The following is a 12,878-nucleotide window of genomic DNA, read 5'->3' on the forward strand; positions in this document are numbered from 1 at the left end:
TGCACATAAAATATTTTAGGACACTATTTGTTTCAGAATCTTTTTTTCTTCATTTCCCTTCTCTAAAAACTGGTGCGTCTTATGGTCCGGAGCGTCTTATGGTCCGAAAAATACGTAGTTCTCCCAAGGGGCTTATCTGGTTCAAGTGCAGTGTGATAGAGCAGTTTTATCTTGACAAGGTAGGACAAAATCTGTGCAAGAATAGGCCTTCCTTCTCCCGGCTGCCAGCACTGGCTTCCCTCTGGCCGCCAGAAGGCACCCAGGAGCCTAGCTTTCCCCAAAGCCCCAGCTTCTTCCGGAAGGTCATCCGGAAGGATGTTTGGTCTAATTAGCATATTATGCTTTTATTATTATTATTATAGATACTTAGAAAACACAGCATAGAATAAGGGTGTTAAGGCAGAAGTATGGGAAACAAATAGCAAATGACCCCTCCCACCACATACACCTCTGAACAAATCAAAGGGATCTCATCAGCTTATTAGGAGCACAATAATTGCTAAAATTTATCAGATCCAACCTAGCAAAATTATCTAACAGTGGTGACAGATAAAATTTGCTCCAGAACAACAACAACAAAATGGATATACCACTCAGAAGATACACCCAACATCATCAGTTTCCCTTCTATTTGCCTCTTTTTTCTATTATTGCTTTGCAAAATGGTTTGATATGAGTTGCATGTTCATTCCACGTTATACAAAGCTATACTGTAATCTCCCCTATCCATGGTTATACACTCCAAGACCCCCTGTGAATATCATGAAACCACAGACAGTGCTGAACCTTGTATATACTATATATTTTTCTATATGTACACATGCATGATACATTTTAATTTATAATTGAGCAATAATCTTATAAATTTATAGAATATTAACAAAAATGCTACTAATAAAATTGAAAAATATAATAATATGCTGTAACAAAATTATGTGAATGTGGTCTCCCCAACACATACACTCAAGAATACATCCTATTGCAGTTACTCACCCTCTTCTTGTGACATTGTGAGATGACAAAATACCAGACCAATTCCTCAGTCTGTGTCCCCATTCCTCACTTTCAGTACACAAGCGGTTTGGTGCCATTGTTTCCGGGTCTTCCTGGATAGGCTTGGTGTTTTCTGGCATAACACCTGGTCCCCAATTAGATCGAGTTCCTATTCATGTCATCCACCCACGAATTCAACGCCTTTTTCATTGTAACTAAGCACTCATCACACACTGTGGCCACCACTTTCGCCGTTTGAGATGCAACAAACAGCAAAATTAATACAAATTTCTCTTTTCCTTCCTTACAATTATATGGGTGAAAAAAATTATTCTCACCGTAGATCTTAGCAACCTCCACATATGATTTCTTTTTCTTTCTGATTAAGTAGAGAATTTTCACCTTTCACTCAACAGTTTACAATTTCTCTTTGGAGTATCCAAATTGCCAGCATAATGCCTTTTGCGCTCTGGGGCCCTTACGAAGAACGCTAAAGGTGCCGGAACAAGCATGAGCCTTGTGATGCCATGACAATGGCTCCCATAAGCAAGGTGGCTGCTGATGGCCCAGGAGGGGACAGAGAGAGGATTCACATCTCACAGGACCGAACGGGGTTATCAAGATTTCCTCATGCTGCTGAGAGTGGCACTCGAAAACGTACGGATTGTTTGTTTCTGAGATTTCCCACATAATATTTTCAGACTGTAGTTGACAATAACTAAAACCACAGAAAGAGAAATCGCAGGTAAAGGGGCCTACTCTGCTTCTCTTAATTTATGTCAAATCACTTGTGTAAGTTATCAACTATTTGATAGTAATAAATTTAAGTTTATATTCTGTGTGAGTGTACTGAGAGATGCATAGGATTTGACTAAGTGAGAGGGATGTGTCAGATTATTCCAAGGAAAAATTCTATGCACTGAAACGTTCACTGTATTGTCACCACAAAGCCTGTGGAAGAAAGCAGGTGATTCTTAAGTTGTCTGTTAGAAAGAAAGAAAAAAAAAAATCAAGTGCACATTTGACACTACAAAATAATTAGTTCATTTTTAGGTATGATAATGGTCTTGGGTTATATTTTTTAAAAATCCTTATAATTCAGAGACATATGTGGATGTATTTTTGGATAAAACAATATGACATCTGAACTACTTTTAAGTTAATTTAAGGTGGGAAGGAGGATACAGAAAAGCAAGACTGTCTATGTGTTCACAGTAGTTGAGGCTGAGTACAAAAGGATTTTATTGTACTTTCTTTGTATTTTTTTTGTATATTATGAGTTTTTTCATAATAAATATGTAACGTAAACAAACAAAATGCACGCAACAGACCCTTTCTGTGAATCGCGAATAAAACATGCTGTCCCTAATATGGTTTTGCACAGAAACAGTGTTAGCTTAATCCCACTATACTCTTCTGTTCTATAACTGGTAATATAACATGTGAATCTCATAAATATACATGATTTCTCTTCCCGGTGTGTTGTAGTGTTGGACCCCCGGAAGGAGACTCCTGCCCTGACCCAGGATCAGTGACGACCCAGTCAAACGCAAGAGACGGCACTTGATGCAAACAGCAAGAGGATTTATTCCAGCGTGCTGGGGCCTGACCTGATACTCACGCAGGAGCAGCCAGGTCAAGCCCCGAGCAAAAAATCTTACAAGTATATATAGGCAAAAACTATATGTCGGGAGGGGTTACACACGGAGGGGGAAGAGGGGAACAAAGGAATTCTAAAAGGGGAGACTGGGGCTCGTTAATAACGTATTTTATGACAGTGCTTGCGCTAAGTCAACAGTCCTGTCTGGTAATCTCGCACCCTATTTTACTTAACTGTCAAAGTAAAGTTTATTCTGTTATCCTGTTTCTCTTATCTTGTCGGAGCTCCGTTTACTCCCTGCTGGGGGCGGGGGGACCCTTGGGTAGTTGAGATAACACAGACAGTTTTTAAACATTTTTATTCTTTCAGTAGGAATCTTTTTTTTTTTTTTAAGGGAATGTTACCCTTTCCTAACAAATTGGAATTACACAATGAATGTGCTATGGTGTGGGAAAACTTCCAAACTCCCTTTGAGAAAGAAGGTTCAACAATTTTTCCCTTCACCATCAAATTACTATTGTCCACATGTTTTCCCCAAATTACTAAAATGCATAATTGTTCCTGTGTTCCTTGTGTTTCAAATCGCCAGAGCTGGAAAGAAATCTCAAGGGAGGAGGATGTAGCTCCAGGCCTTTGTTCTCTAACAGCTGCACACCTACACACACATCACACAGCCACACCTCAGCATGCCCAGATTGAATGCTGCAGGCTCCACTGGGGCAGCTAGGCAAGACCACAGAGAAAGCAGCTGCAGGCAAAGAACCTGTTTGCTGCCTTCCTCTCTCCCTCTTTCCCTCCTCTCCTTCTCCCTCCCAATCACATCTCCTTGCCATCCTCTCAAACCTTCCACCTTAACTGCATCCCTGCTCTACATCGCCTCTCCATCTCTTCTCTCAAGTCTTCTCCCAGCTCCACCTCCTGACAGATCCGCTCCCCTCGCCCCCTCCCTTCCCAAGGCAGCTGGTGCACAAGCTCTCGCAGCTGCGGGTCCTGAGGCGGGGGCAGCCTCTGCAGCCGGTTTCAGTCACCATCACCCCGCCCACGCCCGGGTGTTGAAGTCCAACACTGGCCTGGAGCTGAGGGCGGAGGAGCGGAGAGGGAGGAGTGGGAAGAACACAAAACAGCTTGCAGGCAGCGGGCGGGCGCGGCTCCACTGCGCATCTGGCCGGAGGGTTTCCCTGGGTTAGTGGCTGAGCGCCTGCCCCGGTGACTCGGGTCTCTCTCTGGCTGGCCATTCCGTGGGGCCGTTTCCTATCAGCTGGTGAGGGCAGATGCTAATCTAGCAACACCATCTAAGCCACCGGAGCCCAGGAAGCCAGAGAGATCAGAAAGAAAGAGAAGCCCAGGAGGAGAAAAAGGGCTCCCAGGAGCCCAGCTCCATCAAGGGCTCCAAGGAGCGGAGACCCATCACATGGGAGCAAGTAAGTGTTTTTCCCTTGCTGTGTGCCCAGTCCCAGGAGGGTGTCATCAGCAGCCAGTCTTTCCCACCCAACCCCCCACCGACCCCACCCCACACACACCCCAGGCGATGAATAGATCCTGGACATGCATTGAGAGAGCTGCTTTTGAGAGCAGCAGTGGCTTGTGGATGTATGCTCTGCAAGGTCTGTGTGGTCAGGTTGTGCATCCCACCAGGTAAGCTTTGGAATCCAAGAAGTAACGTTAGTGTGAACTATCTAGAAGCCCCACTTGTCCATGGTTTTTAGGTTACATGACACAATAATAGAAGAGAAAGAATGACACTCTGTGCAGGCTGGAGCATATTTCTCCTAAGGAATCTCTTGTCTCGTATTTATTCTAAGTAACTTAGTGATTTCAAGACCGGTGCTTTTCATGCAAGAGCTGACAGGATAAAATTAGAGGCATAGGTGTGATGGGAAATGCTGTGCCTAGTGTAAACCACTAGGCATTTTGGTGTTGTTTGGTTCAACAGGTTTTGGGTTGTGGTTGTTTTCTTTCATTGATTAGTTCTGTGGAATGCATACGTCCAGAGGTTTTGTTTTGTTTTGTTTTGTTTTTTTTAGAAGTGATGATTATTCATTGTGACTCTAGCTATGTGTTGCCTCCAATACTCAGGGTACCGATCAAGCAGGTAAATAGTGAATACAGGTGCCATGACAGGGATGGGCTCCCTTTATTTGTGGAAATGATTGATGCTAGTTTGGATATTGGTCAGCAAAACCTCTTGATATGGGAAGGAGTTTGGGTGGTGCTTTTTGTGGTTTGCTTTTCTCTTCCTGGCTATTGTTCAGGAGAGTAGTTTACCGCACAAAGAGGAGGAAGCTGGACCCAAACAAAAAGAATCCTGGGTACCACACCTGCTACATGGAGCCCTTATTAAAATTACAGATCAAGCAGACAAGGCCCATACGGAGTAATTAGTCAGTAATTACCTAGCTAATGAGTGAAGGACTTCGTTGAAGTCCAACGAAGAAGGATTTGAGGTTAATAATAATAAAACATGATTTCCATTTATGTGAAGATGAAGCAAATTACATAACTTTTGATTAAGCTTTATATTTCTTATTTGTAAATCACACATCAAAAACTTATATTCTGGTAAGGACTAAATTACAGAAGGGTTTTGTGAAGGTAATGTCATGTTTAACTATTGCTTGCATAAAGAATTTTTCTGTTTTTATATATTTATTTCATTATTCTAGCTCTCATTTCAAGTCAAATTCAATATCTGAATAAAAGGGGCTTTCACAGGCCTCACTAGAATGTACTAGAAGTGAAATTCACATGCAGGTCATGATCTCTTGCCACCTGTACAATTTCAAGTATATCCTAACCTGTGAGCTTCCATCCTTGCAACATTTTATGTTTAAACACCTTTGAATGCTCTCAACATATGCGTTAGCCACTTTCTCTTTTTAGTTTCAAATTTTGATTTAGTCATATGGTCTTACTTCCGTGGGATGAAACAATCAAGTACATTAGCTATTGCTGAATGTATTTTAGTCCATTAGTTAATATAGGAAAAATCAGAGTTTAGGCATAAATAATCCACTCTTGAGGGCTGGGAGTAATTAAAACCCTGCCCTCGGGGGAGAAGTACTCTGAGCCCCTTCTTTCCCATCAATATATTTAAAACAATAGGAGAAAATCTTAAAATTGGAGTTGGGCTCAGGAAGAGGGACCAGCAGGCCCCAGGACCTGCACTGCCCATCAGCCTCCATTGGAGAGTGGGTGGTAGAGCCAGGCACCTGGGAACTGAGTCTTGTGTCTCACAGCCTCCTGTGGGAGAAGCTCTGAGAGGGTAGTTGATCTATACTCCCGTAACTTTATCAGAGAGGACCAATACAGGCCTAAAGCACACTGGAAAGGAAAACATTATTTTGCTCAACTCCTACCTAGGGAAGAAATATCCTAATACACCCTAGCCCTAGATCTCATCATGACAGGATCCGGACCACAAAAGAGCCATTCAGAGCCTGATCCATGATCCTATCCCTACCACCATAGCCTGTCTCTTGTAAGCTTATAGTGGGAGTATTAGCATAAAAAGGACACTCTTGATTTCTGGGAGTCTGGTCCGATTATTTTTTCTAGCCAGTGTCAACACTGGTCAGTTGTGAGAGGACATGTATAAACCCTACCCACCCTGACTATCTGTCCGCAATGCGCTGTCACTCACCATCAAGGCCAGGTAAGCAAGGTCTCACCTCTACAACATTGAAAGAAGGAACCTTTAACGCTGCAGAGAAAGTTTTCATTTCTAGGGATATTTTTCCATTGGTCTGTATCTCTTGGCCCAGGTGGGATTATGATTTCCACGAATTTGTTCAATCATTGCTATTTATACATGAGCCTTATTCTGGTTATACTCCATGCTGACAGGGGAATCCCCGTTTGTCTGGCCCACAGATATCCCTGTTGTGTACACAGTATTTCTGACTGAATTGACTCAGACTGATGCTGGCTGAGGATAACCACCTCTGTGCTGGCAGCCAACTGCCGAACTGACTGTATCAGCATCAGACAAAAGCTTGATTAAGTTAGGGCCCTGCCCAAGGAAATTTCTGTTTTTAAAAGGCTGAAATTAGGTCAGAGCATTTGGTTTTAAACTAGAATATCAGAGGATGTTGATTGGGTGGGGGGAGGATGGCGATGGTCCCTGGTTGGATGTATGGTGTTGAATGGAATATTCCTTTCTATCTGCTTTAGATGCCAGAGTGAGGCTCCCAGGCCACCAGCCTCTCCCGCTCCAAGGTCTTCCAGAAGCTGCAGGATCTAAGTGCTAATTATGGGCTATAACTCTGGCTCTGGTCCATCGCTAGTTTTGTGCTAATGTTTCAGGGCTCCTCTCTGGTTTCTCTGAAATTCCAGAAGTGGTTGGGTATCTATGGGTTTGGTTCCTCATTTGAAAAGCTAGAGAGTTTGGGGAGTAGGAGTAGATCTTGGAGAAACAGACCTGGAGAAATAGCTCTCTGAGAGTGACCAGGAGCCGAGGTGGATAGCCAGCTTTAGTAGGCCTTCAGGGTTCCAGTGACGGTGCCAGTTATGGAATTTTTAAAAATTTATATTCCACAGATTTGGTGGCACCTAAGACCATAGGTCAAAAGGTCTCAGGCTTGCTGATGAGTACAGACGTTATATGCATAACAAGCTCTCCTTTGTATCTCTCTAGCAGAGGCAACAATACATTCTTCCTGGTTGAGCTCTTAAATGGCCTCTGGCCAGATTTTCCTTGTCAAGGGGTCTGACTGACTAGGGTCACAGAACATTTAGTTCTGGAAAGATTCTGGCCTTTCCCTAACACACTTGTTTTGGTGGGCTGGACGGGAACAGCTTGGAAATTGTTGTCATATTCAGAGAAAAAAAGGGACCTGACTAGTGAGCCATGAGGTTGCCATAGCGAAGCTCAAGTGGGCACACTTAAAGACCAAGGCAGCTTTTTTTCGTGTTCCTGGAACCCCTTTGTTGCCTTACCAGCCATAATGGCTCTCCCTGCTGAGATGCTGTCCCCCACAGAGACTTATTGTCCTGCATCTTCTCAAGGCATTGGGACACCCACCTGTCTTTGGGTTCATTCTTGTAAGGGAATTTGAGACTGGATGCTAAGACTGTTGTAGAACACTTTCTTTTTCTTCTTCTTCTTCTTCTTCTTCTTCTTCTTCTTTTTTTTTTTTTAAGGTTTAGTCAAGTTGATACTTCCAGTCTTTTATTTTTTTAAATATATTTTATTGATTTTTCACAGAGAGGAAGGGCGAGGGATAGAGAGTTAGAAACATCAATGAGAGAGATACATCGAGCAGCTGCCTCCTGCACACCCCCATCGGGGATGTGCCCGCAACCAATGTACATGCCCTTGACCGGAATCGAACCTGGGACTCTTCAGTCCACAGACCGATGCTCTATCCACTGAGCCAAAGCGGTTTCGGCTGTCATAAGACACTTTTATCCAGATTTATTCTCCTCAGTATAGGAGGATCACACATACTCAGATCCTGGATAGAAAACGTTTGTAAAGACCTCAGGTCCTGATTATTTCAATGAGCCATCATTGGAATACAAGTTTACCAGATTTTGAGGGGAGTTCAGTTCTCAAAAGTGATCTTTCTATGTGAGGATAGATGGGACCTGTCCCTTTGAACTTTTGCTGCTGCTCGTTGATTTACAAGGCTGTTTTCCTAGTTTTTGAATCCAGAAGAATGCCTAGATTAAAATTCTTAAAATTTATTAAAAAAAAAAGGACAAAATGGCAGTGCATACTTGTGTTTTTAAGAAAGTTATTTATAATTTTCTTCTGCAAGATGACATATTGGCTGAAATTGCCGGAGTGAGAGAGTTGAGACCAGAATAAAGTGGATATACTGAGGCCAAAATGGGCTGACTTGGGAATAGAAACAGCTGCAGTCAGACTCCAGGTCCGAGGACAAAGGAGGCAAAGTCAATTAAGGCAAGCCAGATAGATTGTATGCCAGGAAGAATTAAAGAGTAGGAGTCAGCTAATCAAAGTTCAACAGGAAATAAGCATCTGAAGTGAAAAAATAATCCCAAAGCAGAAAACCAAGTGGGTTGAAAGCAAGGGAAACAGGCAGCTGCAAAATTCCAGGTGGATTGATGCCTTTTTGGTCAATCTGACCTTTATTCCCAAGCCTTCAGTGTGTGAGCGTTCCAATTCTGGATTTTAGTAATACGTACATGGCACATTGCATTCAAGTAGTAGAGAACCATTAACCAGATAGCAACAGAATCTCTTGACACCTTTTCAGTTCCTCTTCATGGATTTAGCAGTTTAATTTCTTCCAGGGGGAAGACATTATGCATGTGGTAGCATATATAACCCTATGTATATAACTCATAAAATATTTTATTCAAAGGTAAACAAGGCAAGCCATTCCTAATATTATATTTTTCATGAAATAATTTATTTTGGGAATCTTTCCATATGAGCACAGACACATCTCATTCTTCAGGTTTACTAAATAGTGTCTCATGATAGCAACCTACTGGATTTACAATATTAGCTCCTTAGGGTGGGCACTTTGATTGATTCCAGTCTTTGAAATGAAAAGCCTCCTGTGACTAACATCTTTGCAAACATGACTTCTCAACTTCAGCAAGAATATCACTGGGAATTTTTATTTGTTGGTGGGGGGAGAGGAGGGGAGAGCAAAGAGTACAAGTAACTATTGCCAAACAGTCTTTCCAATAAAAATGCAGTATTCACACTCGCACCTGAACTGTGTGAAGCTGTCCATTGCTTTCATATCCCAGTGGGTCAAGGTTCGTATCCACTGAGAAGAGTCTCATTTATGTCTTTAGAGCTTTTACTGCTAAAGCTATTGTTTTCATCTTATCCATATCTTTCAGAATCTCATTAGTTTCAATCACCTTTCCTCATATTTTTCTGCTTCCTAAAAGACAATGATAATTTTTTGTGTCTTCCATAAAAAAAGCAATGCATCTCATATCATTTGAGTCCTAAACCCCTGTGAGGGGGACAGGAGGAGGGGAAAGAAGATGATAGAGAGCTCTAAGGGAAAAGGCTCTGCATCAGAGAACTTGGTTGTGAGTCATCACAGAATGTGGGGAAGATGAAATATAAGCCATAATATATCTATGAAGTGCACTCAAGTAGCCCTGACAAACAAAAATGTCAATATAAATTGGTCTCTTCTCTAAAGCATGTGTAATTTTTACATTCTCAACAATATAGATTTAATTCAGTGATTATATTACCTGTCTCCTTCACTTAACTATACAGTACATTCTAGTCCCAAGTTAACTTGTTTATCAGCATTGTCATTACTTTGTTTATTACAATTATCTGAATTTCATTGGTGCAATAGGCATGATGCATTGTTCATGCTGATAGAAAGCTTAATTGTTTTAAAATTGTTTGAAAATCAAATGAGAAGTCATTTTACCTTTTATTTTCTACTAGAAGCCCAATGCATGAAAATGAAAATTCATGCACTGGAGGGGGTGTCCCTTAGCCTGGCCTGCCCCCTCACAGTCCAGAAGCCCTTAGGGGCAGGAGGTGACCTGGTGACCAGGGGAAGGTGATGGCCCCATCACACCTCTGTTGCTGCCACTGCCAGCAGTGCAAGCCTTGGCTGGCCATAGTTATCTGAGTCTTGGGTGGCCTTAGGCAGCTGGGTAGCTGCCATCTGAGGCTTGCCTACACCTTGGGCCAACCCTGGGTGGCTGGGGAGCTGAGGGCAGGTCTGGCTGCACTGTGCACCTGTGGACCCCCCGGCTAGGCTGAAAGGATTGGGGATTCGGGCAGGGCTGAGAGGACGGGGTGCCACCTCTTGTAGCTATGGGTGCCACCATCTTTGTGACAGCGTGATGTTCATTTGCATATTCCCTCTTTATTAGATAGGATTCCATGTTAGATTGAAATTGGCATTTGGGATATTATCCTTACTCTAAGGATCCATTATGCTATATTTCCCCCTTCATTATTCTTAATTTATGTTATCTTGCTCTATGGCTTAAACCCTTATAAGCTACCCTAAATATTTTAGTAAGTAAGGAGAATACATGAATATATACTCTCTAGTATAGAGTAGAACATTTCATAATTCTTTTTGGCAAAGCAAATCTAGCATCTGTTTCTCATCACTAGGATCAAATCCAGCTTCTCAGGAAGCACAGAGGTTGATTATTTGTATGTTGTTGTTTCATTCCCTAAGGAGAAAAATGAAATTGAGGAGGCAGTGACTGCCCTAGACAGTTACTTCCTACATGTGCAGAATCTGTCTCCATTACTGGCAGGCTGTTCTCTGGGAATCAAACCGAAAGGCAGCAGAAAGAGGAGTGGGCGGAGGGAGAAAAAACATTGGCTTCTGACTTGCCCTTTCTTTGCTCTCCATCATTAGCTCTCAGAAGATGCAGCTACAGCTGCTGGTAGAAAATGTTATCCACACAGCCTCTTCCTTGGGAACAGAGGCAAAGCACTGGCTCACTGATTGGGTGGCCCTGTCATTCATCCTCTGACTCAGGATGCTTTTGAAAAGAAAAGAGAACGACATTTTCTTAATAATTAGTTTTCAACAATTTCAGCATCTACCCAAACTTTCCCCAAAACCCGTGACTTGTAATCACACCTCTTACAGATGAGATTGGACATGCTGGGAACAAGAGGAAAGAGTGGAAAGAAAAAGAAATTTGCTATCTCTGAGGGAACAGGGAGCAATAGGATAAGGTGGATGTCCCAGTGCATTTCTTTGTGTGTGTTTTTGAAATTTACTTATTGATTAATGTATTCCATATGTGTCCCTATCCCCTTGTTACTCCCCTAACCCCCACACCCATGCTCTCAATCCCCTTGTCTGTGTCCATTGGTTAGGCTTATACGCATGCACACAAGTCCTTCAGTTGATCTCTCCCCTTTACCCCCACCTTCCTCTACCTTCCCTCTGAGTTTTGACAGTCTGATCGATGCTTCTCTGTCTCTGGATCTGTTTTTGTTCATCAGTTTATGTTGGTCATTATATTCCATAAATGAGTGAGATCATGTGATATTTATCTTTCTCTGGCTGGCTTATTTTATTTAGCACCAGTGCATTTCTTTGATTTCAAATTTTAGAACTCTTGTACTATAGGATCTCTGTGGCAGAATGGTAGTACTTGGTAAGGTCATTGCTAAACAGGTACCCAGAGAATGAGCAAACTCTAGAGCTAAGGAAAAGAAGGTGCTCAGCCGAAACCAGTTTGGCTCAGTAGATAGAGCATCAGCCTGCAGACTGAAGGGTCCCGGGTTTGATTCTAGTCAAGGGCATGTACCTTGGTTGCAGGCATATCCCCAGTAGGAGGTGTGCAGAAGGCAGCTGATTGATGTTTCTCTCTCATTGATGTTTCTAACTCTCTATCACTCTCTCTCCCTATATGTAAAAAATAAGTAAAATATGTATTTTAAAAAAAGAAGGTGCTCAAAAGGGTGAAAAGGATGTGGATCTTTGGGGGAAGTGATGTTTTATGTCTCATACTTAGGATATCAAACAAAAAAACAACAACAGTGAAAGAAAATGTAACGATGCTTTATTAAGGTGGTTGGATGATGCTGGGTTATCATTCCAAGGAACCTTTCTGTCTGGCAGGCTTCATTAGATTCATTTCAGGTGGCCTCAGCCCAACATATTTTGAAACTATCTTCTTGGGTTGGGCTGTTTGCTCCTAGGTTTTTAATATTACCACCTAGAGATTGCTAATACCGTATTTTCTGGCGTACAAGACGACCCCCTAATTTTACAATTAAAACATAGGTTTAGGCCTATATTCCCTGTATAAGACTACCCCCCACTTCCGAGGCAACACCAGTTCTTTTTTTAATTAAATTTTTAATGAATGACCCCCGATTTTCGGTTGACTTTTTTTCATTTCAAAAGTCGTCTTATATGCTGGAAAATACTGTAGGTAGTCAAAAGCTAGTATACTAGTAATTCAGCTGCACTGAGGGGATTTGCTTTCCCTACAATTCAGCACCAAGGTTTTGACCTGAGGCTACTCTCACCTTTGTCTTTTGAGAGGCCCTAGGTTTCATGAACTGCAGGTTGGACACTGTGCCATCTTGTCAGCCATCCCGAGGCTGATACATTGTTGAAGTTCTGATACACATCTCAAGCTAACCCAGAGCCAGACTAAGTGCTAGAAGTTTGTGGTTTGCTTTACGTGACAGCTGGTTCAGAACTCTATCTTGTTGCATATTTAGGGCATGGTTTGTGGATCTATGAGCTTAGTTCCACTGCTCAGAAGCTAGGCAACAACGAAGGTTAAGAGAAATTCAACAGTCCCACTGCAGATTAGGAAGATGCTCAGGGAAGTCAGC

At 42.3% G+C, this 12,878-nt stretch overlaps 1 protein-coding gene across 2 annotated transcripts in view; it reads left to right on the forward strand.

The window, feature by feature from the left end:
* Window positions 1-3,707: 3,707 nt before the first annotated feature.
* SCN7A (sodium voltage-gated channel alpha subunit 7) overlaps window positions 3,708-12,878 on the forward strand; it is a 71,035-nt gene continuing 61,864 nt past the window's right edge. Inside the window, exon 1 of one of the 2 annotated variants that reach the window (XM_036421609.2) lies at window positions 3,708-4,014. In XM_036421609.2, the coding sequence (XP_036277502.1) occupies window positions 4,005-4,014 (10 nt within the window). In that variant the 5' untranslated portion in view covers window positions 3,708-4,004. Of the gene's footprint in view, window positions 4,015-4,138; window positions 4,229-12,878 lie in introns of those variants that run through there. The other variant, XM_045575380.1, reaches the window with a different exon arrangement.

Source organism: Pipistrellus kuhlii, unplaced genomic scaffold (genome assembly GCF_014108245.1).
Source record: "Pipistrellus kuhlii isolate mPipKuh1 unplaced genomic scaffold, mPipKuh1.p scaffold_m20_p_7, whole genome shotgun sequence".
NCBI lineage: Eukaryota > Metazoa > Chordata > Mammalia > Chiroptera > Vespertilionidae > Pipistrellus > Pipistrellus kuhlii.